The sequence below is a fragment of the Mesoplodon bidens genome, assembly GCF_964165515.1.
Source record: "Mesoplodon bidens genome assembly, chromosome: 2".
Lineage (NCBI taxonomy): Eukaryota > Metazoa > Chordata > Mammalia > Artiodactyla > Ziphiidae > Mesoplodon > Mesoplodon bidens.
Genome location: NC_138177.1, coordinates 37423996 through 37449887, shown reverse-complemented (window position 1 = coordinate 37449887; position 25892 = coordinate 37423996). Strand labels below are relative to the sequence as shown.

Sequence of the window (25892 nt, the reverse complement as noted above, 5' to 3'; positions counted from 1 at the left end):
CAGAAATAAACCCACACACCTATGGTCAATCTTCAACAAAGGAGGCAAGGATATACAATGGGAAAAAGACAGTCTCTTCAGCAAGTGGTGTTGGAAAAGTTGGATAGCCGCATGTAAATCAATGAAGTTAGGACACACCCTCATACCATACAGAAAAATAAACTCAAAATGGCTTAAAGACTTAAACATAAGACATGACACCATAAAACTCCTAGAAGAGAACATAAGCAAAACATTCTGACATAAATCATACCAGTGTTTTCTTAGGTCAGTCTCCCAAGGCAATAGAAATTAAAACAAAACTAAACAAATGGGACCTAATTAAACCTACAAGCTTTTGCACAGCAAAAGAAACCATAAACAAAACGAAAAGACAACCTACAGACTGGGAGAAAATATTTGCAAATGATGCGACTGACAAGGGCTTAATTTGCAGAATATACAAACAGCTCATACAACTCAACAACAACAAAACAACTCAATTGAAAAATGGGCAGAAGACCTAAATAGGCATTTCTCCAAAGAAGACATAGATGGCCAAGAAGCACATGAAAAGCTGCTCAACATCACTAATTATTAGACAAATGCAAATCAAAACTACAATGAGGCACCACCTTACACCAGTCAGAATGGCCATCATTAAAAAGTGTACAAATGTTAACAAATGCTGGAGAGGGTGTGAAGAAAAGGGAACCCTCCTACACTGTTGGTGGGAACGTAAGTTGGTGCAGCCTCTATGGAAAACAGTATGGAGGTTCATCAGAAAACCGAAAAAGAATTACCATATGGTCCAGCAATCCCACTCCAGGGCATATACCCAGACAAGACTGTAATTCAAAAAGATAGGGAATTCCCTGGCGGTCCAGTGGTTAGGACTCCGTGCTTTCACTGCCGAGGGCCCAGGTTCAGTCCCTTGTTGGGGAACTAAGATCCTGCAAGGTGCATGGCATTGCAAAAACAAAAAACAAAAAGATACATGCACCCCTATGTTCATAGCAGCACTGTTCACAATAGCCAAGACACGGAAACAACCTAAATGTATTGACAGATGGATAAAGAAGATGTACCTATATACAATAGAATACTGCTCAGCCATAAAAAAGAATGAAATAATGCCATTTGCAGCAACATGGATGGAACTAGAGATTATCATACTAAGTGAAGTAAGTCAGAAAAAAAAAGACAAATACCATATAATATCACTTATATGTGGAATCTAAAATATGACACAAATGAACTTATGTACGAAACAAAGACTCACAGACATATAGAATGGACTTGTGGCTGCCAAGGGGGAGGGAAGGTGGAGGGAGGGGTGGGGTGGAAGTTTGGGGTTAGCAGATGCAAACTATTATATACAGAATGGGTAAACAACAAGGTCCTACTGTATAATACAGGGGACTATATTCAATATTCTGTGATAAACTATAATGGAAAAGAATATAAAAAAGAATGTATATATATGTATAACAAATCACTTTGCTGTACAGAAATTAACACAACTGTAAATCAACTATACTTCAATTTGAAAAACTAGATAAAATACGCTAACATTTTGCCACATATACCTGTTTTTTTTCCTGTTTTTAGAGGCTTTACAGGTACAGTTGAAACCGATTCTTGTTCTCATCCTATTCCTGTCCTTTCCTCCATAGAAGCAAGCATATATCCTTTCTGTTCATGTGTTTATTTAAACAATGTACAGAGCAATAAAAGAGTTGAACACTTCCAAATTTTATTACTCAGTAACATTCATATATAAACATGTATTATGCATCAATCTGTAGAGATAATCTTACAACATTTAATTTTATGTGTTGGAGTCTGCTAAACTTGGTTGTATTACTGCAGTGCAAAGGTCATTCTGTATACCAGACAATGAACACCTACCAGGTTGCCAAAACATTACCACTAGTACATTGAGATGGAGCAGAAAGGGTGCATCTTAAAGACAGAGCACAGGGCAGCCACAACAGAAAAAGAGGCACTGAGGCAAATTTGTGTCCCTCTTCAGGGAGGTCCCAGGATATCGAAATTAAGGAAGGCATCCCTCAGCCTACTATCTGTTGATTTTCTCCAGTTATGGAGAATGCAGCCTTACTACTTTAACCTGGTTCACGCCCTCATGGAGACAGTTAAAGCAAAACAATAAGTTTTGCTGCAGATTTCAGGGTCACAGGGAAGCAGAGATAACTACCAGTGATAAGGCTAAGTTTTCTTTAAGTGGAAAAATGAATCATAACCTCCATAAATGGGCACTGAAAACCAACATTTCACAATTGAACTTGAAAGGGATTCACTTCATCGGTTCCTTTTTGCAAAAGATACCATCAAAGGTATTTTTTTTTTGGACATTCTCATGGAGTGGTTTTTCCCTACAGCTGCAGAAAGTCCCCAACGTGCCCATTTTCCATCAGCATGAGGCTCTGCCTCACTTCTATTATGCAGTCCAGAGATTCCTAATGTATACATTTCCTGGTATTGATTGAACACTGTTGAAAAGATTGACCTGCCTCTGGAATAGTGGCCTCCAGATCTCCCAGATACCCCACCATGTGACTTTTTGTGAGGATGTGTCAAGAACCTCTGTGTTTGTACCACTTCTTCCTTGTAGCCTTGAGGGACTACGTTTTGAACAACAATGTTACAAAGGGTCTGAGTGAAATGGGCTATAGGAATGATGTGTGCCTTGTGACAAGAAAGGTGTATATTGAGCATTTGTAAGATTATTGAAATATCTCTCATGAGTTCTTTGCAGACTGCTTATTGACCACAACCCAGTTTCCAAGTAATACGTTTTTTAAAGCATTCAGTTGTTATTTGAAAAAAAGTTTTTTGAGGATATTCTACATGCAATAAAATGTACAGATTTTAAGTTTGATGACAAACACTACCTCAATAAAAATATGAAGCGCTTTCATTATTCCAGAAGGTTTTCTCATGACCTTTTCCAGTCATTAGTCCTTCCCCTAGGAACCTCTGATCTGTTTTCCATCACTGTAGACCATTGGCAATTCTAGAATTTCATACAAATGGAATCATTTGTCATATAATCTTGTGTGTGGCTTTTTTTGCTTATCACATTTTTTAGATTCATCCATGTTATGGTATGTATCAGTAGTTGGTTCATTTTTTTTCACTCATTCAATTTTTTTTAACATCTTTATTGGAGTATAATTGCTTTACAATGGTGTGTTAGTTTCTGCCTTATAACAAAGTGAATCAGTTATACATATACATATATCCCCACATCTCTTCTGTCTTGTGTCTCTCTCCCTCCCACCCTCGCTATCCTACCCTTCTAGGTGGTCACAAAGCACCGAGCTGATCTCCCTCTGCTATGTGGCTGCTTCCCACTAGCTATCTGTTTTACATTTGGTAGTGTATATATGTCCATGCCAGTCTCTCACTTTGTGTCTTTATTCCCATATTGCCCCTAGGTTCTTCATGAACATTTTTTTTTTTTAGATTCCATATATATGTGTTAGCATATGGTATTTGTTTTTCTCTTTCTGACTTCACTCTGTATGACAGACTCTAGGTCCATCCACCTCACTACAAATAATTCAGTTTTGTTTCTTTTTATGGCTGAGTAATATTCCACTGTATATATGTGCCACATCTTCTTTATCCATTCATCTGTTGATGGACACTTAGGTTGCTTCCATGTCCTGGCTATTGTAAACAGAGCTGCAGTGAACATTGTGGTACATGACTCTTTTTGAATTATGATTTTCTCAGGGCATATGCCCAGCAGTGGGATTGCTGGGTCCTATGGTAGTTCTATTTTTAGTTTAAGGAACCTCCATACTGTTCTCCATAGTGGCTGTATCAATTTACATTCCCACCGACAGTGCAAGAGGGTTCCCTTTTCTCCACACCCTCTCCAGCATTTATTGTTTGTAGATTTTTTGATGATGGCCATTCTGACTGGTGTGAGATGACATCTCATTGTAGTTTTGATTTGCATTTCTCTAGTGATTAATGATGTTGAGCATTCTTTCATGTGTTTGTTGGCAATCTGTATATCTTCTTTGGAGAAATGTCTATTTAGGTCTTCTGCCCATTTTTGGATTGGGTTGTTTGTTTTTTTGATATTGAGCTGCATGAGCTGCTTGTACATTTTGGAGATTAATCCTTTGTCAGTTGCTTCATTTGCAAATGTATTCTCCCATTCCGAGGGTCGTCTTTTCACCTTGTTTATGGTTTCCTTTGCTGTGCAAAAGCTTTTAAGTTTCATTAAGTCCCATTTGTTTATTTTTGTTTTTATCTCCATTTCTCTAGGAGGTGGGTCAAAAAGGATCTTGCAGTGATTTATGTCATAGTGTGTTCTGCCTGTGTTTTCCTCTAAGAGTTTGATAGTGTCTGGCCTTACATTTAGGTCTTTAATCCATTTTGAGTTTATTTTTGTGTATGGTGTTAGGGAGTGTTCTAATTTCATTCTTTTACATGTAGCTGTCCAGTTTTCCCAGCACCACTTATTGAAGAGGCTGTCTTTTCTCCACTGTATATTCTTGCCTCCTTTATCAAAGATAAGGTGACCATATGTGCATGGGTTTATCTCTGGGCTTTCTATCCTGTTCCATTGATCTATATTTCTGTTTTTGTGCCAGTACCATACTGTCTTGATTACTGTAGCTTTTTTTTTTTTTTTTTGGCGGTACACGGGCCTCTCACTGCTGCGGCCTCCCCCGCTGAGGAGCACAGTCCCCGGATGCACAGGCCCAGCGGCCACGGCCCACGTGCCCAGCCGCTCCACGGCATGCGGGATCCCCCCAGACCGGGTCACGAACCCGCGTCCCCCGCATCGGCAGGCGGACTCCCAACCACTGCACCACCAGGGAAGCCCCCTACTGTAGCTTTGTAGTATAGTCTGAAGTCAGGGAGCCTGATTCCTCCAGCTCCATTTTTCTTTCTCAAGATTGCTTTGGCTATTCTGGGTCTTCTGTGTTTCCATACAAATTGTGAATTTTTTTGTTCTAGTTCTGTGAAAAATGCCTTTGGTAGTTTGATAGGGATTGCATTGAATCTGTAGATTGCTTCGGGTAGTATAGTCATTTTCACAATGTTGATTCTTCCAATCCAAGAACGTGGTAATCTCTCCATCTGTTTGTATCATCTTTAATTTCTTTCATCAGTCTTATAAGTTTCTGCATACAGATCTTTTTGTCTCCTTGGGTAGGTTTATTCCTCGATATTTTATTCTTTTTGTTGCAGTGGTAAATGGGAGTGTTTTCTTAATTTCACTTTCAGATTTTTCATCATTAGTATATAGGAATGCAAGAGATTTCTGTGTATTAACTTTGTATCCTGCTACTTTACCAGATTCATTGATTAGCTCTAATAGTTTTCTGGTAGCATCTTTAGGATTCTCTATGGATAGTATCATGTCATCTGCAAACAGTGACAGCTTTACTTCTTCTTTTCCAATTTGGATTCTTTTTATTTCTTTTTATTCTCTGATTGCTGTGGCTAAAACTTCCAAAACTGTGTTGAATAAGAGTGGTGAGAGTGGGGAATCTTGTCTTGTTCCTGATCTTAGTGGAAATGGTTTCAGTTTTTCACCATTGAGGACGATGTTGGCTGTGGGTTTGTCATATATGGCCTTTATTATGTTGAGGAAAGTTCCCTCTATGCCTACTTTCTGGAGGGTTTTTATCATAAATGGGTGTTGAATTTTGTCGAAAGCTTTCTCTGCATCGATTGAGATGATCATACGGTTTTTCTCCTTCAATTTGTTAATATGGTGTATCACATTGATTGATTTGCATATATTGAAGAATCCTTGCATTCCTGGAATAAACCCCACTTGATCATGGTGTATGATCCTTCTAATGTGCTGTTGGATTCTGTTTGCTAGTGTTTTGTTGAGGATTTTTGCATCTATGTTCATCAGTGATACTGGCCTGTAGTTTTCTTTTTTTTTTTTGTAACATCTTTGTCTGGTTTTGGTATCATGGTGATGGTGGCCTCACAGAATGACTTTGGGAGTGTTCCTCCCTCTGCTATATTTTGGAAGAGTTTGAGAAGGATAGGTGTTAGCTCTGCTCTAAATGTTTGATAGAATTCACCTGTGAAGCCATCTGGTCCTGGGCTTTTGTTTGTTGGAAGATTTTTAATCACAGTTTCAATTTCAGTGCTTGTGATTGGTCTGTTCATATTTTCCATTTCTTTCTGGTTCAGTCTCGGAAGGTTGTGCATTTCTAAGAAATTGTCCATTTCTTCCAGGTTGTCCATTTTATTGGCATATAGTTGCTTGTTGTTCAATTATTTTTGAATCACTCTATATTTTACTTTGTTTCTTAAATTTTACATAAATGTTTTAATATTGTACCTTTATAAATATTTTATATCTAACTCATTAATTTATATACAATATTATGTTTTAAGAATATACTACAATTTAAAAATTCCACTTATTTATGGACATTTAAGATTTTCTCATTTTTCCTCATTTTAAACAATGCTGCTACAAACATCATTGGGCACTTGAGGAAAAGTTTCTCTAAAAGTAGAATTGCTGATTTATAGAATGTGTGTGTGTCTTAACTGGGTATTGCCATATTGCTCTCCAAAGCTGTAACAGTTTACTTCATTGCAGTAAAGATCTCTGTATCTCCAAATCCTCACCAACACTTGGTATTGCCTGATTTAAAAATTTTTGCCAATCTGGTGGTTGTGAAATGGTATCTCATTAATTCATTTTGCATTTCCTTGACTATGTTTCTTACCAATTCAGTAGACTTTTAGATGTCCTCTTTATTTAAATGCTTGTTCATCTCTTTTGCCCACTGTTTTTAAAATAGCATTTGTCTCTTACTGATTTGCAGTAGTCTTTATGTATTCTAGATATTAATCTCTTAATGATTATATGTGTCGCTGATATCTTTCTAGTCAGTGAATTTATCTTTTAACCATGATTTTGATGATTTGTCTAGAGATTAACATTTTTAATGTCATCACATTTGTCAAAGGTCCCCTTATGGTTTGTATATTTTATATCTTGATCAAGAAAAACTTGAGATTATAAAGGTATTCCATGCTTTCATCCAAAAATTTCAAAGTTTTGCTCTTTACATTTAGGTCTCTTATCTGCAATTGATTTTTGTGGAGGTAGAAATCTAATTTTTTTCCCATTTGAAAAGTCATTTGTCCCAACACTATTTATTCACTAATCCATTCTTTTTCTTTTGTCACTCAATTTCCTTTATTTATATATGCATATATTTCTTGTCTCTCTATTCTGTGTAATCTGTCTCTTCTTACACCAATGCCCTATTATTTTTAACGTCTTGATATATCTGGTAAAAATATCCCCCCTTCTTCAAAATTCTTTTTTCTTCCTTCAGAATTATCTTGACTCTTCTTAATCCTTTACTGCTCTTTGTGAATTTTAGGGTCAGCTTGTTCATTCCATAAGAAACATATAACAATAAAAAAATTGTCTCAAGATTTTGTTTCAAATTGTAATGAATTTATAGATTAATTTGGAAAGAAGTGGCATTAAATGGCTTTGAGTCTTACTGTCTATATGTATTTCTTTGTTTAGGTCCTTTTTATGTCCTTCAGTAAAGTTTTATACTTTTCTCCCTAAAAGTTCTTTTCTTAAAACAGTTTATTGAGGTATAATTTACATACCATAAACTTCACCCCACTCTAAAATTCTTGCATATGTGTTGTTAGATTTATTACTAGGTACCTTTGAGTTTTTATCATGAGGTACCTTACAGTTATTGTGAGTAGCATCTTCGCTTTCTAAAATTTTTGTAACTGGACTTTATTTTTAAAGGATTGGGGACTTTTTATTTTCTATCACAAAATAGGATAGGAGGTAACCTTCATTGCAACATATGATGGTAATGAAAAGGAGATCTATAGGCCCAGTCCCAGGAGTCTGAAGCAGATAAAAGGGTGACAAGGAACCCTCCAAATCTGAGACTTGTTTCTAAGTGTTCACACCAGCAGAAAGGAGGCCTGTTTTTAACCCCTCCCTTCACATTCAGTTTATAGTTAACACCACTCTATTCGTACATTCAAGCATTCATTCACTTATTCATATTCTTTTAAATTAAAATATGGGGTTCTTGCTGTATACTAAGATCTGTGCTAGGCATTTGGGATTAAATTTTTTAACTTGTAAAATGAGATTTTACAAAAGAGTGTTGTGAGAAGGACACAAAAAAGGCTAGCTGGCTAACTTCTCAACTAGGCTATCCAAAAAATGTAGCACTTTACAAAACTCTTTCACATATATTTTTATATTTAGTCATCATAGCAATCCTTAATCATTTTTATAGATAGTGAAGGTTAAGTAACTTTGAGTGGTATGGTTTTTGACAAAAAATAAGATTTAACTATAAAATGACATGATTAAGTTTTTATTGCTTATAAATTGCCTCTGATTTTTATTCCTTTTGTATACAGCTCATAATCATTTATTTTTGTTTTGTTTTGGGTTTTTTTTTACAGAAACATTTAGTTAAAGACAATATAGATTAAACATAATGTCTTAAGATCATAATCATTTATATTTAGTCTTCTTTGAGCACTGTATAGAAGGGCATTGTATAAAGAGATACCTGTCTCCATATTTTACAAAAGAATACTGTGTGAAAACCACTAAGAAGGCAGTGACTAAACTCCAAATGTGTATTTCCTCTTCCTAACACCAAGACAGCCATCTTAGTTTGTAGGTAGCCCGTGTGCATTGTTACTTGTTAATGATAAGTGAAAGCTTCTGATAGGCAAACTGAGAAATTTATATGGGACAAAAATTGAAGACATAAAGGAAATCTGCAGTGATTAACTCAACAGTGACTTAAATTTTTACTCTTAGAATTACTTTTCATTTCAGTTTCAAAGACATTCTCTTCAAGATTCTGGTCACTTGGTCTTACTTTTTACATCCTTCCAGACACACTGGAATGTATTAGAAGGTTATGGCATCTATACAAGTTTAATAATCTGAAGCTTTTCTTCAGTTTGTAGTCTAGGATTTGGAATATGATCCTCATGAAAGCCAGAAAACACTTTCTCTTCACTAGAAAAGTTTCAGAGAGGAAATATTACTCAAACTAAACAGATTTAGTAAATAAAGCTGAAATTGGCATTTCTCCCATGTTTGAATAAAAAAGTCATTTAATTTTTTTCATTTTATTTTAGTCACTGTATATATGCCTTGTTTCCTGGGTCCACGGGAAGTATGAGCCTGTTGGGACTTGGGACAAGAAGAAAACAAGACATCTTCACAAGGAAAACCAGACACTAACAAAAAGTATCCCAAAGTCTGAAGAGATAAAACTCAAACATGACCGACAGAGGACTTAGGGATCCTCCAGAGGGTAAGACTAGTTTGTACAGCACTAGGTTTGTACTGTAGGAAACTAGGGCTGTGCTAGAGAGAAAGTCTCTGGTGACTAAAACTGAAGTTTGGAAGTAAAAAAGAAATTAACTTAATTGCTTAATTTGTTATGATTCTTATTCTTTGATATTTACTGAATTTTACCATAATACCAGACCCTAATTATGGAAAAGAGTTATATTTTAGAGACTCCCATAGTAGGAACCTATAGTGTTGGAAAAATTACAATGCATCTTAAAAAAAGATGGTAGACAGATCTTTAGAGTTACATTTTTAAAAATCAAGTAAGCTATATGCTATATATTTAGAGGGGGATCTTTCAGTTATAAGGAAAGATGAAATTTAAATTCTTCATCGTACTTACGTGTGTGTGTGTATATATATATATGATATAAAATAGGCAAAATATGAAGTAGGTTTTTCAGAAGAGAAGGGCATATTTAAATATTTTATTAAGGGTATTTTTAAATACATGAAAGTAGAACAGTATAATGAAGTCCCATGTACTCAAAATCTAACTTCTACTTTCACCTACATAATGGTACTGTTGTTGCCTGCCTTGGAATATTTAAATGCAAATCCAAGACATTATATCATTTCATTTGTCAATAGTTTACATCTCTTAAAGATAGATTTAAAAAATAAAAAAAGAACCAAAATAGCATTATCACACCTAAAAAATAAATTAGTAGTTATTCCATGCTGTCATCATATATACAGCCAGTATTCACATTTCCCCCATTGTCTCATAATTTTTTTTTCTTCACATTTGGGCCACATACTGCATTTGATTGATATATCTTTTTGTTTGCTTTTTGTTTTTTAAGCTTTATTATGGAAAATTTCAAACATATATAAAAGTAGAGAGAGGAAATGAATCCCATGTACCCATCAAACGGCTTCATCTGCTGTCAACATATGGTTAATGTGGTTTCATTTATACTCCCTTACTTCTCCTTACCCCCATATCATTGAATTGAAGCAAATTCTAGGTGTCACATAATTTTAGCCATAGATACTTGAACACTTATCTCTAAATGATAAGGATTTCTTTGTAAAAACATTATCACAATACCTTTATCATAACTAGAAGATGAACAATAATTCCTGAGTCTCATCAAATATCTGGTGTTCAAATTTTTCTGATTATCTCATAAATATTTCTTTAACAACTGGTTTGCAGGACAGTGAATCTAAAGTGTGGTCCACACAATGTTGATGTATTCAAGTACCTCTTAATCAATAGGTTACTCCTTTTTTTTTTCTTGCCATTTATTTTTATTTCCTGCTGTTACTAAATAAACAAAGTCTTTTGTCCCTTAGAATTTCCCTCATTGTGGGTTTTGCTGATTACATTCCTGAGACATAATTTAATGTATCCCTCTATCCCTGTGTTTCCTGGAAACTGGTAGTTAGCTCTAGAAGCTTGATCAGATTCAGATTCAATTTGGCAAGAATACTTCATAAGTGGTATGGTGTACTTCCTATTGCATTGAATTTGGGAGGTTAGTAATGTCTGGTTTTCCTTCTTTTTGTGGTGTTAAGATTGATCAGTGGGTTCAGCAGTTGTCAGTCTCATTCATCTCGTTCATAAAATTCCTCATCAGCCTTTTGCATAATGGTTTTAGTTGCTATTGATGATTATTGCCTAGTGTTATTTCATTAAGGAAGAGGATGTATTTAATACTACCAAAAATTGGTTTGTCATTCAAAATAGTTTTACATTCATATTATTTGTTAGATTAACATGATAGTGAATTTGTTTAATCAGTCACCTTTAGTGAAAGTCAAGAGAAATAATGTTTAGGAAGAGTGCCTCATAAGCCATAAAAATCTATATAAATATTTTTATTAATCAGGGACCTTGTTAAAATACAAAAATATAGGGAATTTTTTAAATAAAAATTATAAATTTTTATCTCAATAGACCCTCAAAAGGATTTGGAAAATGATCCATCAATAAATTGTCAGGCACAGGAGACTACAGTCACAGCAAGTACCACTGAAGAAGCTCAGACCCCAAACCCTGCCTCTGGTCTTAACAAAGACCACCAAGAGGTAGAAACAGTTGGTCCAGGAAGTACAGATACAGATGATCAATCAGAAAGTCCAGATGAAACAGATTATAGGAAATATCCAAAGGATACAGAAGGTGAGAACAGCCAGAGTTTCCCGGGTGGCGAACAAGGGCATCAACTGCCTTCAGAAAGTCTGGGTGAAGACCTCTTGGATGCAGAACCCAACTGTTCTCCAAGTGACAAGGTGGGAAGAACAGATGCACGCTTAGTGAGCAGCTCTGCAGCCCTCCCTGAGCATGTGAGCGACAGACCCGGAGCTTTGCAGGAGCCACCTGTCCTTGACCCTCAGGATACCCAGAGTCCTGGGCATTCCAGTGCAGGGCTGGAGAGCCAGCACACACCGAGGAAGCGACTGCTGACACCAGGTGAGAGAACCCCTGAGCTTGTCCTGTTTTGTACTGTTCTTTTCAGAGAACTTCTCTTTCCTTCATAGGATTAAGGCCTTGGCACCTTGCCCAAAGTCACATAAAGAGATATAACTGAGTTGAGATTAGAATGAGGTTTCTCATCTCCTAAACTAGCTCATTCCACTACATTAAGTTGCTTCCCACACATAAGCTTCATTTTTTAACAGTTTTTATTTATTTACTGTCTGTATTAATCCAGTATGATTTTTTTTTAAAGGCATAACTTAAAAAAAAATTTACCTCTGGCTTTTTCTTTATTTCTAATGAGCATATCTTCACTTTCACTTTTTAAAATCTTTTACTTTGGGGGAAACTAAATGCTACATAAATCAAGAGATAGGTATATTTAAAAACCAACATCAGTGGTATAGGACCCTCAATTCGGTCATCTTTCAGTTTTACAGGACTTTAAGCAAATTACTTAATTTTTCTATACCTGATTTTCCCCACTTGGATATTAAGGAGAACAGCATCGTATCATTCCTTACAAAGATAATAGTTGGAATGTGCAAAGTCTTTACACTGGAACTCAAGAGACGTGGATTGTAGTTGTGGCCCTACTACTTCCTAACTTGGGTGAACTCAGGCAAATCTCTCAACTTCCTGGTACTTCAGTTTCCTATTTGCAGACTGAAGAAGTAGGACAAGATGCTATCCAGCTGGTCTCTTCCAGCTGTTTTTACCTTCTGTGATTTTATGGATTTGGACTGTGTGGATTTGTATTTTATAAGTACTCTGAAAGCTCAGTCTGAAATGCCCATTTGCCAGAGCAAAGAAATATAAAATATAAGACATTCTGTTCATCAGGGACTTGACTAAAGGCTAGAATTCCATGTTTCACCATAAGTCAATGTCTGATCTCAAATATATGTTTCATTAGTTAATATTAGAATAGCCTGTAACTTCAGGGAAGGCAAGGGCTATGTCTCTCTCATTTATTGGGTTTCTGTGGCACTTGGCACAGAGGAGTGACTTTATGAATATTTGTTAAATGAATGAATGGATTTGATTTGTATGGACCATTATCTGCCATCAGAATTTCACCGGTATGCAGGTTCACTGAGTAGAGGAAGAAAATACTGTTTTAAAAATGCAGTTTATGTGTGGGAAGCAACATAATATAATGGAATGAGCTAATCTAGGAAATGAGGAACCCCATTCTAATCTCAGCTTGGCCATATCTCTTTATGTGACCTTGGGCAAAGCCCTTAACATCCCTGGACCTTTTGTCACAATAGGTAAGGTAGGGGGCTACAGTAGGTGATCATTAAAGATCCTTTCAGTCCTTAAATTCTGTGACATGATATTTTAAAAACCCATGTTTTGGTGTGATATGACTAAATGAACTGTCGTTTATAGGTGAAGATGACTTTACTTCTTTATGTTAATAGAGTATGCTATTTGAGTTATTTCTCCAGTAAGGGTTATGGGCAATAGTCAGCTTTCATTGTTATATGAGGTACCTGGCTGGGGTCAAGCACACATCTAGACTCTAGAGTGACTTAGCTCAGAGTCTACAAAATACTGCCCTCCTTTTCACCCACACATTTTATGATTGGTGTCTCACCCCACACCTACATTTTTATATAGTTCATAAATTTTCTTAACCTTGTATTCCTTGCTTTGTATACCTCATTCACTAAGTTTCAAGCTTGCTTTTGTAAGCTATTTTGCAAAGGTAAGCTATTACTGTACAGTAATCTCTCCTGTCTCTAAACTTAATGTCTCTGTTATTTGTCTATTAGGGGGTCTTGGGGAGCCTTTTGAGATGTGAACACTGGAATTAGAGCATCATTGCCCTGTGATGTTGTCTTGTGTACAATATTTCTTAAATCCCTTCTTAAATCACATGTTAGATAGGTTTGGCTCCAATATTAGGATGCTTGTTTCTTTGTCCTTGATGTAAGAGCCAGTGAAGAATTGTGGATGTAGCAACAGTATCCTTAAGTGAATTTCACTGCATTTCATTTTATTCTAAGTAGAATAAAGGTAATGGTGAGCCTTAAGGAAAAGACAGGAAGTTAGCTTTGTATAAAACAAAATTTTATAAAGTATGGAAATCCTGTCAGGTAATTCTTTGCTTCGGTAAGAGGTATAAAGGTATACACACTCTCATAGTGTACTGTCTAAAAATAATGTTCCTTTTTTTTTTTCCCCCAGAGGTTGAGAGACATCAACAAGAAACACAAAAATTGGAAGGAAACAAAGAGAATGCACAGGATACCATAAGAAAGATTAATAAAAAGGATTTTCTGAGCTATGGTGAGAACAAAACTGGTCTTACTCTAGTGATTCACATTTAGAAATCCTCAGAGAAGTACCTAGAAAACTAGCAGATTTAAATAGTTTTAACATTGTTTTAGTATTTTTTTTTTAATATTTGATAGTAATATTAGAATAGAGCAATAGAGTTCTGGAGATTTTTCCCTTACGGGTGGCGGCCAATATTTTGCCATCCTTAACAAAATGGGAATTCCCACTGGGGGAAGGGCTTTTCATAAACAAGAAACTAAAACTGTTTTTTTTGTTTTTTTTTTTTTTTTTTTTGTGGTATGCGGGCCTCTCACTGTTGTGGCCTCTCCCGTTGCAGAGCACAGGCTCCGGACGCGCAGGCTCAGCAGCCATGGCTCACGGGCCCAGCCGCTCCGCGGCATGTGGGATCCTCCCAGACCGGGGCACGAACCCGTGTCCCCTGCACCGGCAGGCGGACTCTCAACCACTGCGCCACCAGGGAAGCCCTAAAACTGTTTTTTTTAATTGAAGTAAAGTTGATTTACAGTATTGTGTTAGTTTCAGGTGGACAGCAAAGTGATTCAGTTATATATGTATATTTTTTCAGATTATTTTCCATTATAGGCTATTATAAGATATATGAATAGTTCCCTGTTAAAGCTGTCTTTTCAAAGAAAAAGAAAGTATTAACTTCTCAAATGGCATTTTTACATTTTGACTGTTTAGGAAAAAATGGCCCATCTACAGGTAGGTAGTAGATACTTTTGAGACGGTAGAAGAATATACTGATAGTTCATTTCTAAATCACATCAGTAGCTATAGCAAAAAATATATAAACTTAGATTTTACCTTTTAACAAAGATGTTGTTATCTTCAAATTTCTTCCTAAGAAATTAAAGAATAAGTATTCCCAGTAGATTTCAACAGCTGAAAGTTTAAAGGACCTAGGCAAAAGAAACTCACCGCAGGCCAGTAAAATCTGACAGCGTATCTGCCTCTTTTCAGTTTACCACAGGCTTTATTTCTGACTCACACTCTCTCTAATTTTGTCTTTTATTTTCTCTTTCTCTGATAGGCTTCATCATTCTTCTCTTCCTGGTTCCGACTGTTGCTTTGCTAATTTCTGCTAATAGCTGTTCTTCCTCTCCGGCCCAGCAAGTGACCGAAAATGCAGCTTTGGAGGCCTTCTTGGTTCACTTCAGCCATTTGAAGGATAAATTTCCAGGCCAGAGTTCCTTTCTGTGGCAGAGAGGACGCAAGTTTCTCCAGAAGCACCTCAATGCTTCACACCCCACTGAGCCAGCCACCATCATATTTACAGCAGCTCAAGAGGGAAGAGAGACCCTGAAGTGCCTCAGCCACCACGTTGCGGATGCTTACACGTCTGCCCAGAAGGTCTCTGCCATTCAGATTGATGGAGCTGGAAAAACCTTTCAGGACAGTGATGAGGTCAAGCATTCAGTTGACAGGGAGCTGAGCTCTGGATTTGAGAAGGGCCAGAAGGCTGCTGTGGTCCACCGCTTTGAATCCCTTCCTGCAGGCTCCACCTTGATCTTCTACAAGTATTGTGACCATGAGAACGCTGCCTTTAAAGATGTGGCCCTGGTCCTGACCATCCTACTGGAGGAGGAAACATTAGAAGCAAGTGTCAGCCCAAGGGAAACTGAAGAGAAAGTGCGAGATTTACTTTGGGCGAGGTTTACCAACTCTAACACTCCCAGCTCCTTCAACCACATGGATTCAGACAAACTGAGTGGACTGTGGAGCCGTATTTCCCACCTGGTGCTGCCTGTCCAGCCAGTGAGGAGCATAGAAGAACAGGGCTGCTCTCTATAAGCTAAGCACAGAGTTGGTTATATTCAGCATGGGTTTATTAAAAAGTCAGTTTAAAAGCCTTCCATTTATATGGAAGGAGGTTGACGAATGTGAGGAAATAGCCTGGAAAGCACAAATGAGCTTATTTGAGAAAAGAAATTTTCATTTTTTACTTTTTGTAAAATCTTTCTAATCTAAGCTTGACAAAGCTAAAAGTTGACCTGACTTTTTTTCCTTGACTTTCAAGCAAATCAGGTATATATAACTGAGGAATGTTCTTTAGTCCAAAAGTAGAGCAACAGAATCATTACATGGGAAGATAATCTTCTCAGTAACTACAGAGTGATTTTTGTTTTCTTGAGGCTCTAAGGAGCCTTTTGGATAGTATTTGGATGCAGATTAACGCAATTACAATTATAAAACTGAAAATTTTTAAAAAAATTTCTATCACATGTTAAATATTTTTAAAATTCATTTTAATAACCTAGTTGTGGGATTACATCTTATGCTTTTTTGCACTTTTGAATAGTATGAAAAAGGAAATAAGAATTCATATACTTATTTACCTAAATACTATATGTAAGGCACTGTGTTTTTGTTCCGTTAATGAGCCCTGAGGGAAAAGCAGCTGTGCTCAAGAAATGTTCTTAAAAATTGAAAACAATGGGGGAATTTTTTATAATCACTGCAAATGAAGAAATTCCAATTGGCTGTGTCTTTGCTTCAATTTTCTTGAATGATTTAGAGCAGTGGTTTTCAGGCTGTCTACTGGCACCCCTCCCCTTTGTATCAAAGAAGTTCTTCTTTTTCCCATTTTATATATTGGGCTCCTCCATAAGATTTAATTGGAATAAAGAGTTCCACTGATAATGAAGTTTGAAAATCACTGATTAAGTGAAAAAGCATCTTGGAAGATAGGAAAAAGATGAAAATATTAAAACTCATGAGTAGGTTGAAAATAAAATACAGGTTTATCAAGAGACATGCTATTTATGAAGAATAAAGACTTACAGATGAATAGCAGAATGTATAAACTAGTATTTACTAGCATATTTCTATGCTTTTGGTTAATCTCTGTTATCATTTCTGTCTCCCCTGAATGGAATTTTATAATTGTCTACAATGAGAGTTTGAGTGCTTTAAGCAGAACAGATTTTAATAACCAGCTGAATCGTAGATTTTTATATAGGTACATTAGCATAACTTTACCATACTGTTTACTTATTATACAGTGATGGAACATTTATCTAATGCAGTTCATTTCTTGACCAGCTAGTTAGACGTATGATTAGGTTAACAATTAGATAAATGCAAGAGATGTTATACTTAGTGAGAGGAAGTGGAAATGGTAGGTAGATTCTAAGAGGTTTTAACAGCTAGTATTAATTGTTGGTCCATGTTCTGTGATTGTAAGAAAGCTTGAGAAAGATGTTTATGGAGACAGTGATTGTTTATTTGCATCTTAACCCCAAAGGCAGAACTTTAGTAAAATGATCTTGACCTAATGAAGGATTTGTCCCATTACATGGCATACCTAGGAACTATCACCATGAACCTGGAATATTTCAGTTAGGTTTTGGCCTCTGAAGTCATGTGACTAAAGTATGGAAGAATTTTCGGAAACAGAAAGAAGATACAGGGGTCTTTGTTGATCCCTAAACAGAGAGCATAAAGACATGGGGGGAAGAATCTATTTGAAAGTGTTTGTCACAGGAAAAACAGAGATCTGTTCTAACCAAGACCTGACATTGTGCTCAACTGAGCGTAAGGCCATACCTAAAGGAACTGTTTTCATTTGGGACTTTGTGAAGGACTCTTCCGCTAGATTTGAGGAGAGACCTTCCTGAACAAAAAGTTAAAGCATAGTGAATATAATAATCAATCCAATTTAAAGTCAGCGGAAATTGAAGAAAAATCTATATGCCATATTCAATATTTTTTGATATTTCTAGATCTCAGATGCTAGCATTACGTCACACAAAACCATTGGTGCCTTGTAGAACTGGTGCCTGCTGACCTGTGCTACCTCAGATTTATAAAGAACCAGTATGAAGTGTGCACATCTAATCTGTCAGTGACTCAGATCACAGCTGAGACAAAGATGGTTTCGTCATTCAGTTGAATATGGTTTTTCATCATTTCCTTTCAGTATAATTTAGAAAATATTTCCAAATGTCACAATTTTTTTTTTACTGTTCAGCCTTTGTTAAAAAAAGTCTCCTTCCATGTATAAGTGCAATGAACTGAAACTGTTATCAGTTTTCTGTCCACTATTTCAAAAATCATTTTTAAAAGGAGCAGTATATTAGCTCTGTCCTCATGAATAAAATGATTATTCTTAAAGCATAAAACTTTATATTTTTTAAATGTACAAATAAAATCTATTATCTAATGTACTCTTAGGTTAATTTCTATTCAATTGTACCTATTTTTTTACATTTTTCAAGTTTCTAAATTTTCTTCTGTGTGTCTAGTAGTTCATCTTTCATTACTATAATGGATAGTTTGCTTGTTTGACTTAGAACAATGACTTGTGGGCATTTGATACGATATATGATACCCAAACATCACCATTTAATTATTATCATAGAACTCTAATTATGTTATATATTAATATAAATCACTTGAGTGATACCAGAGTTCTAGAACCAACTGGTGGAATTATAAACTGTCTCTCGACTTGAGTTTTTTCCCCTGTGGGGTAAATTTTAGGTTTCCCACTTAGTTCCCAAGGATTGGCAGAGGAGTTCCAGGGGATTCATATAACTAAAGGTAGCAATGCTGTTGTTTCTACTTCTAATTTTTAAATCAATAAAGTAATTTAAATATATTTCATTTGAAAGTTGCCAAGCTTATGTGTTCAGCAGGCCTGTGACCCACCATCCTCCAGGTAATGACACAGTTGAACAGTGTTAGCAGCTGAGGTGGTTTTGACCCTTTCACAGTTTTTGTTTGTTTTATACAGGAAACATAAGGAGCATTGATGATAAAATATAACAAATTCAGCATGTAAAAGTGATACTAATTCAGCAATATGATCTTCTCCGGGACTATATTTGCATACATCTGACCAGTTTCTATGCAGCATAGCCAGGTGTCTAGTACTTCAAAAACTAACGTTAAGCAGAAGATATAATCATTATAGCTGATTATCATTTACCGGGAATAAAGCTTATATCCATACACAGTTTATTTGTACAGAAGTACTTTCAAATAGAAACATGATACCTTTTTTCTTTTATCATCTGAAAATAAAACATAGCAATTATAAAAATAAACCACGACATCTTTATAAAGCCCTCAATATGTCATTTTATAAAAGCAGTTTTTAGTCTGCTTTTCATGTTGAATGTATGGTTAAATATTAATCTTCATTTTAATATTTTGTCCACCAATCTGAGCATAATATATTTCATTTTGAAATTTGTTGAAAAGTTAGTGGTTCTGTTTTCTGTTGTTTTTGTTTTTTCAAAAATTAAAGTACCTTGAACACTATCACTTGTTCAATGGGAATGTTGATGTTTGTCTTCATATATGTACTGTGAATATTAATGATTATGAATCACTATCATAATCCATAGAAATATGATGAAATGATTATTTTAAAATATTTCTAAGGATATGAGATTATGAAATACTGAGGCTTATGAGTCACGTGGGAAATACTTGCTGTGAATAATAATATATTTGCAAAGAAGGTGTTACCAATTCTAGAGAGAACTAAATTAAGATATCTGTGTAAAACAGTTTTTCCAGATGACTTTAAAAAACTCATTTCCAACTAATACACGGCCCTATCAGTTCTGTATATGGCAGTGCTTCTCGATCTGTTTTTAAAAATATATATACAAACTAGTTAAGAGCACTAGCCTTATCCAAAGGGCCTGAGAACACGACCAGTATCCCCTAATCTGTAAATAATTGGTAAAGATATACATAATTCAGTTTTCAATGCCTTTCCTTCCAGGATTATATGCTGTGTTTACTTCAGCTTGTTTTGATGTCTTTAAAAATCCACAGATTGTGGGCTTCCCTGGTGGCGCAGTGGTTGAGAGTCTGCCTGCCGATGCAGGGGACACGGGTTCGTGCCCCAGTCTGGGAGGATCCCACATGCTGCAGAGCAGCTGGGCCCGTGAGCCATGGCCGCTGAGCCTGCGCATCCGGAGCCTGTGCTCCGCAACGGGAGAGGCCACAACAGTGAGAGGCCCGCGTACCGCAAAAAAAAAAAAAAAAAATCCACAGATTGGTTCCTATACTGGGAAATGATCTCCCACTTTTCCTCATTGAGGCTTCATAAACTAAATTTGCCCTTGGCTAAGAGCAGTTACCTGAACCAAAAAGAACATTTTTGGCCTTGGGAAGCAGTGGGCTCAGCAGGTAGGGTAGAGCTGGCAAGAAGATGTGAAGGCCCGGCAGGTCCAGCCTGCCTTCTCCCCGCGCCCACGCTAGCCTCAGCCTTCTCAGCCCAAAGCTCCAGGCAGCTGCTTCTAGTTGAGCGGATTACAGGAGGTTGAAATCTGTTTGCCATCCCTGTCATAAAAGAAACAGCACATTGACTTTCAAACAACTGCAATTTGCTTTTTTTTTTTTTTACCTAACAAAAAGAAGCGGGCTTTGCCAGTACTAATGTCAAAATTCTTGGCATCCCCCTTCTTCCTTATGTAACCATGATTGTGTTTGCATTTGTTTCTTACGGATGTTGAAGAATGTGCCTTATTCAAATTAGTTGTGTGGTTTTACAAAAAATAAATCTTAATTTTTCTCCGTTGACTCATTCTTGATTATAGTTCCCCAAATAGCAAGTTTATAGAAATGGGCATATGGTCATTAATGATGGGAAAGGAAACTGCCCTCCTTTGGTAATAAATTCAAGAGCCAAAGAATCCTGTGAGCGTCAGGAGGCACCCGGCCATCAGTTGCAGGCCTCATTTAGCATTCTTCGAGTGCTATTTCTACTTAACGAGGTTTTCTTCAGTAGGAGAGAGAGAGAGGGCTTGTAAGTAGAGCTCTGGGAATTGCTCCTAACCTAGGTGTGCTTATTGGGAATGTGTTAATCTTAAGAGTGGACATCTTTCAGTTGTGTGTCGGGGTGGGAGAGAACAGAGTGTGTTAAGAATAAGAATTTCTGCCGTAAAATGTCAAACCAGAGTTGGAGCGCAGAAGCACCTGAATACCCATCTCAGCCCCTCACCCACCCTTCTCCCAGCTTTCTGTCCCCACTGTTTGTACCCGACTAAAAACAGACCTATCGACATTTTATTGAACACTTTTCCACCAAATCTGAATTCAGTTTTGAAAATCTGATTCATTCCTGCAGTTTAGAAAAATAGGAACTCTTGGGAGTCAGCATGTCTTAAATAAGAGCTTTCAGTGGAATGGGCTAAAGTCAAAGGACAAGATGAGTCTGAAGGCAAAGAACATAGGGTTTTCAGCAACATGATTTTTTAATTCATAAACTCACCACTAGAGGATGTTATAATTCTCCAAATACGTTGCAACAGACTTAAGCCTCAATACTGTGAAAACTGCTTAATAAGGCAGAGAGATGCTATGGGTTATTTAGTTACTGTAGGAATTGTAATTTTAAATAGTATACAGTAAAAATGATGTCAAGTCTGAAGTTGCAGTCTGGGTCATGGAACGTTTGATGCAGAAGCTGACAATGATTCTTTGCTTGACCAAACTTTAGTTAGGCTCCTGAATACTTTTCTAGGCCTATCTGTGCACTTCTTTGGAAAACACAGTTTTAGCAAGAATCCTGCTAAGTCAATTTAACTAGAACCCCACACCCTCAATATCCTACCTGGCTCCTCATCCTCCAGCATCCCCTAGGTGATGTCTGATCACTCTGGCCTGCCTTCAGCAAGAACTCTGATAGGTCAGTTTAGCCAGAACCCCCGTTTCCTTGGTGTTTCCTCTTAGTTGTTCTCCATCCCTACTCCTTGGTTATAAATTCCTCCTTGCCCAGGCTGTATTTGGAGTTGAACCTAATCTCTCTCCCCACTGTGACATCCCACTGCAGTGGTCCCTATACCTATAATGAGGGTCCTGAATCAAGTCTGCCTTACCATTTTTAACATGCGTCATTGGATATTTTTTTCTTTAACAGAGTAGCTTCATCAAGCTAAACTAGGGAATGATCTTAGCTACTTAAGGAGATCCTGTTTCATATATGGGCAGGGCACACTTTACTGAGGAATCCACCCACACGATACATGAATTTAGAGCCTGCGGAGGCCCTCATACACACAAACAGTACAAATGAGACACAAGTCGTCTTTTTTGACCTGTAGCCTGACACTTTTTAGGATCCCTAATTTTCTAATATACAAACCAGTACTTAAGATGAACCATCAACTCTGTAATGCCTTTTATTATTATATTACCTAAGATGCCATTTTAACATCTTTTTGTAACTCCAAACATGTAACAATAATAGAATAAATTCAAGGGAAATTGAAAAACACAGAGCCATCATCATCACTAATCATTAGAGAAATGCAAATCAAAGCTACAATGAGGTACCACCACACACCAGTCAGAATGGCCATCATTAAAAAGTCGACAACAAATGCTGGAGAGGGTGTGGAAAAAGGGAACCCTCCTATACTGTTGGTGGGAATCTAAGTTGGTGCAGCCACTATGGAAAACAGTATGGAGGGTCCTCAGAAAACTAAAAATAGAATTACCATATGATCTTGCAATCCCACTCCTGGGCATATACCCAGACAAAATTCTAATTTGAAAAGATACATGCACCCCCATGATCACAGCAGCACCATTCACAAGAGCCAAGGCACGGAAACAACCTAAATGTCCACTGACAGATGAATGGGTAAAGAAGATGTGGTATGTATAAACAATGGAGTATTACTCAGCCATAAAAAAGAATGAAATAATGCCATTTGCAGTAACATGGATGGACCTAGAGATTATCATACTAAGTGATGAAAGTCAGAAAGACAAATACCATATGATATCACTTACATGTGGAATCTAAGATATGACACAAATGAACTTATCTACAAAACAGAAACAGACTCACAAACATAGAGAACAGACTTGTGGTGGCCAAGGGGGTGAGGGAGGAAAGGATTGGGAGTTTGGGGCTAGCAGATGCAAACTATTATATATAGGATGGATAAACAACAAGGTCCTATTGTATAGCACAGGGAACTATATTTAATATCCTGTGATAAACCATAATGGAAAAGAATATGAAGAAGAATGTATATATGTATAACTGAATCAATTTGCTGTATAGCAGAAATTAACACAACATTGTAAATCAACTATACTTCAATAAAGTTAAAAAACAAAAATAACACAAAGCCAAGAGATGCACCTTTGAGGATCAGAAACAGTACAAACAAAGTGCTGAGTGGGGCTAAAGCCATAGGCCTCCTGGGCCTGCATCCAGTCAGGCAGAGGCTCTGGTGTGCCCCATGTGAGGCACACCAGTTTGGTTATATAAGCAAGATGGCTGCTAGGCAAGCCCTGCAAAATTAGTATTGTTATCCACAAAAATTCAGTAATTCTTTTGTTTCAAGCAGCTTTTTAAAAAACATCTTGCTTGAATGCCTCCTATAAGTATGCTACGAGTTAGTTTCATAATTTCTTATATGCCCTGTAGTTTGGCTGGAGAAAGATAATTTGAATATGCCCCACTATCTTTCTGATTATAGCCAGTAATTTCATCACATGATGTGGGGCTATAATTACTTGTCAGACACATTACTGAACAGTGCAAACATATGCTTCTGGTTACTAAACCACCATGTTGGTCTATTGTCAATGATATTGCACAACATTTTATCAATTTTTCATCCATTTGTTTATGAGTTTCACTGAGAAAGTAAGCTGTATGTAGAATACTCTCCAGGTAAAATCTAGATGAATGGCTTTTAGAAGAATGTCAGTATGCTTACTGGAAACTAACAAAAAAGTAACAAAACAAAAACTTTAGCGACTGCATTTGATTTGAAAATTTAAGTATACAGCAGCAGTCAGAATAAACAGGAGCCACAACAGAAGAGCTGGTGCCATTTTTTACATTATACTCTTGGTAGGTATAGGAAGAAAAATGATTCTCCCCCTTTTTTTAATTAAAAAATATCACCCCAAATAATCACTACATGTGATAGTCTTTCTTCCTATAGAGTTGTCTTTAAACTTAATGCCTGAATTAGCAAATTTAAACAAAGAAGGAAAGTACCTTTTACAAGAGCCATCAGTTCAATGGTTGTTATTTAGTGATGAAAGTCTGGGGCAGGATTACCAAGTGGTTAGCTATTCCAATTATAAAAGAAACAGCATAGATAAGGTGTATATTTCTTCAGTCAGATTTTCACCATATTGCTTTCTGAGTGATCAGGAATTCTCAGAAATTTCTCAGAAAGCAAGAAAAGCAGAAGCACAGATGAATTCATCATCAGTCCAGCATGCTGTCAAAACCATTAATGTTCTTTTCATATGGCTAAATGTCCCTTTGTATTATTAAATAATAATGAATATTATTTAATAAGAGTTGTTAGGGCTTCCCTGGTGGCGCAGTGGTTGAGAGTCCGCCTGCCAATGCGGGGGAAGCGGGTTCGTGTCCCGGTCCGGGAAGATCCCACGTGCCGCGGAGCGGCTGGGCCGGTGAGCCATGGCCGCTGGGCCTGCGCGTCCGGAGCCTGTGCTCCGCAACGGGAGAGGCCACAGCGGTGAGGGGCCCGCGTACCACAAAAAAAAAAAAAAAAAAAAAGAGTTGTTAGCATTTATATTGTACTTCTTTTCTTCATACACTCTGTTCTTTATTATATCTGTTTCATAAGTGTTCTTATATATAATTTTGGAATTATTTCCTCCCCATGATAGTTTGGGGTGGCAAAGTTGACATCTTATTTTTAATGCATCTGTACAAGATGTGAAAAATTCCTAAATTTCTAATAAGACTTTAAAAAATAGACTCACGACCTAAATGGAAATAAATACCTGTTACCGAGTCCAAGCTCGTACTGCTCACCGCACGACAGGCCAGTAAGTCGAGAGACGAGTTGATGAGGCAAAGAATAGCAACTTTATGCCGAAAGCCAGCAGACGAAGAAGATGATGAACCCGTGTCACAAACGACCGTCTTGCCTGAGTTAGAATCCAGGCTTCTTTTATACTAAAAGGGGAGGGAGCAGAGTCAAGCATTTCCTGGTTCCCATCAGCCTCTGGGAGGATGTGATCATTTCTTTCCTCCTGCAGTCATTCACAGGTGGGCCTGGTCAGGATGATTCCTGCAAAGCATTTTAGCTTAATGCTCATTACCTGGGAGGCAGGGTTCCCAGAGATGGGCCATTATGTATAATTTAAGCTTATAGGCAACATTCCTTTAGTGATTAACCTGTAATAGAATACGAAGGTTCTTCCCTATTACATACTTAAAAATTAAATACAGTTTTTAAAGACTATTTTGTTAACTAATAGCACCCCAAATAATCATAGGAAGATTAAAATTATGATATCTAATCTCATCTCTTTGAATTATTTACATTTTTCCAGGTTTATTGAGGTATAATTGGCAAATAAACTAACATATACTTCAGGTGTACAACATGATGATTTGATATAGGTATATTGTGAAATATCACCACAATCAAGTTAATTAACATATTCATCAACTTACATAGTTACCCTTTTTTGTGGTGAGAACACAAGATTTACTCTCTTAGCAAATTTCAAGTATACAATAAAGTATTAGCGGCAGGCACCATGCTGTACCTTACATTTCCAGAACTTACAGCTGAAAGTTTTGACCAACGTCTCCTTATTATTATTTACATTTTAATAAGTGGTGTTTATCTCAAAAAGAATGTCATGTTATTCTCCTAAATGTATCTTTCTTGATATTCACATCAACTGTCAATTTATTTCCCTATTGTTTTCAAGTTCATATTTTTTTACATAAAGTTAACAACTTTCACAAACATAAACGATTCAGTATTTTACTCTTACAATGACAACTGTTCA

The 25892-nt window shown here is 36.7% G+C and overlaps 1 protein-coding gene across 3 annotated transcripts in view; it reads left to right on the top strand.

The window, feature by feature from the left end:
- Positions 1-20663, top strand: part of LOC308610448 (torsin-1A-interacting protein 2-like) — a 43541-nt gene extending 22878 nt beyond the window's left edge. For all 3 annotated transcript variants that reach the window (XM_081223570.1, XM_081223569.1, XM_081223568.1), the window contains exons 2-5: positions 9163-9341; positions 11289-11804; positions 14007-14108; positions 15154-20663. In XM_081223570.1, the coding sequence (XP_081079696.1) occupies positions 9308-9341; positions 11289-11804; positions 14007-14108; positions 15154-15914 (1413 nt within the window). In that variant the 5' untranslated portion in view covers positions 9163-9307 and the 3' untranslated portion in view covers positions 15915-20663. The remainder of the gene's footprint in view (positions 1-9162; positions 9342-11288; positions 11805-14006; positions 14109-15153) is intronic.
- The last annotated feature ends 5229 nt before the right edge of the window (positions 20664-25892 follow it).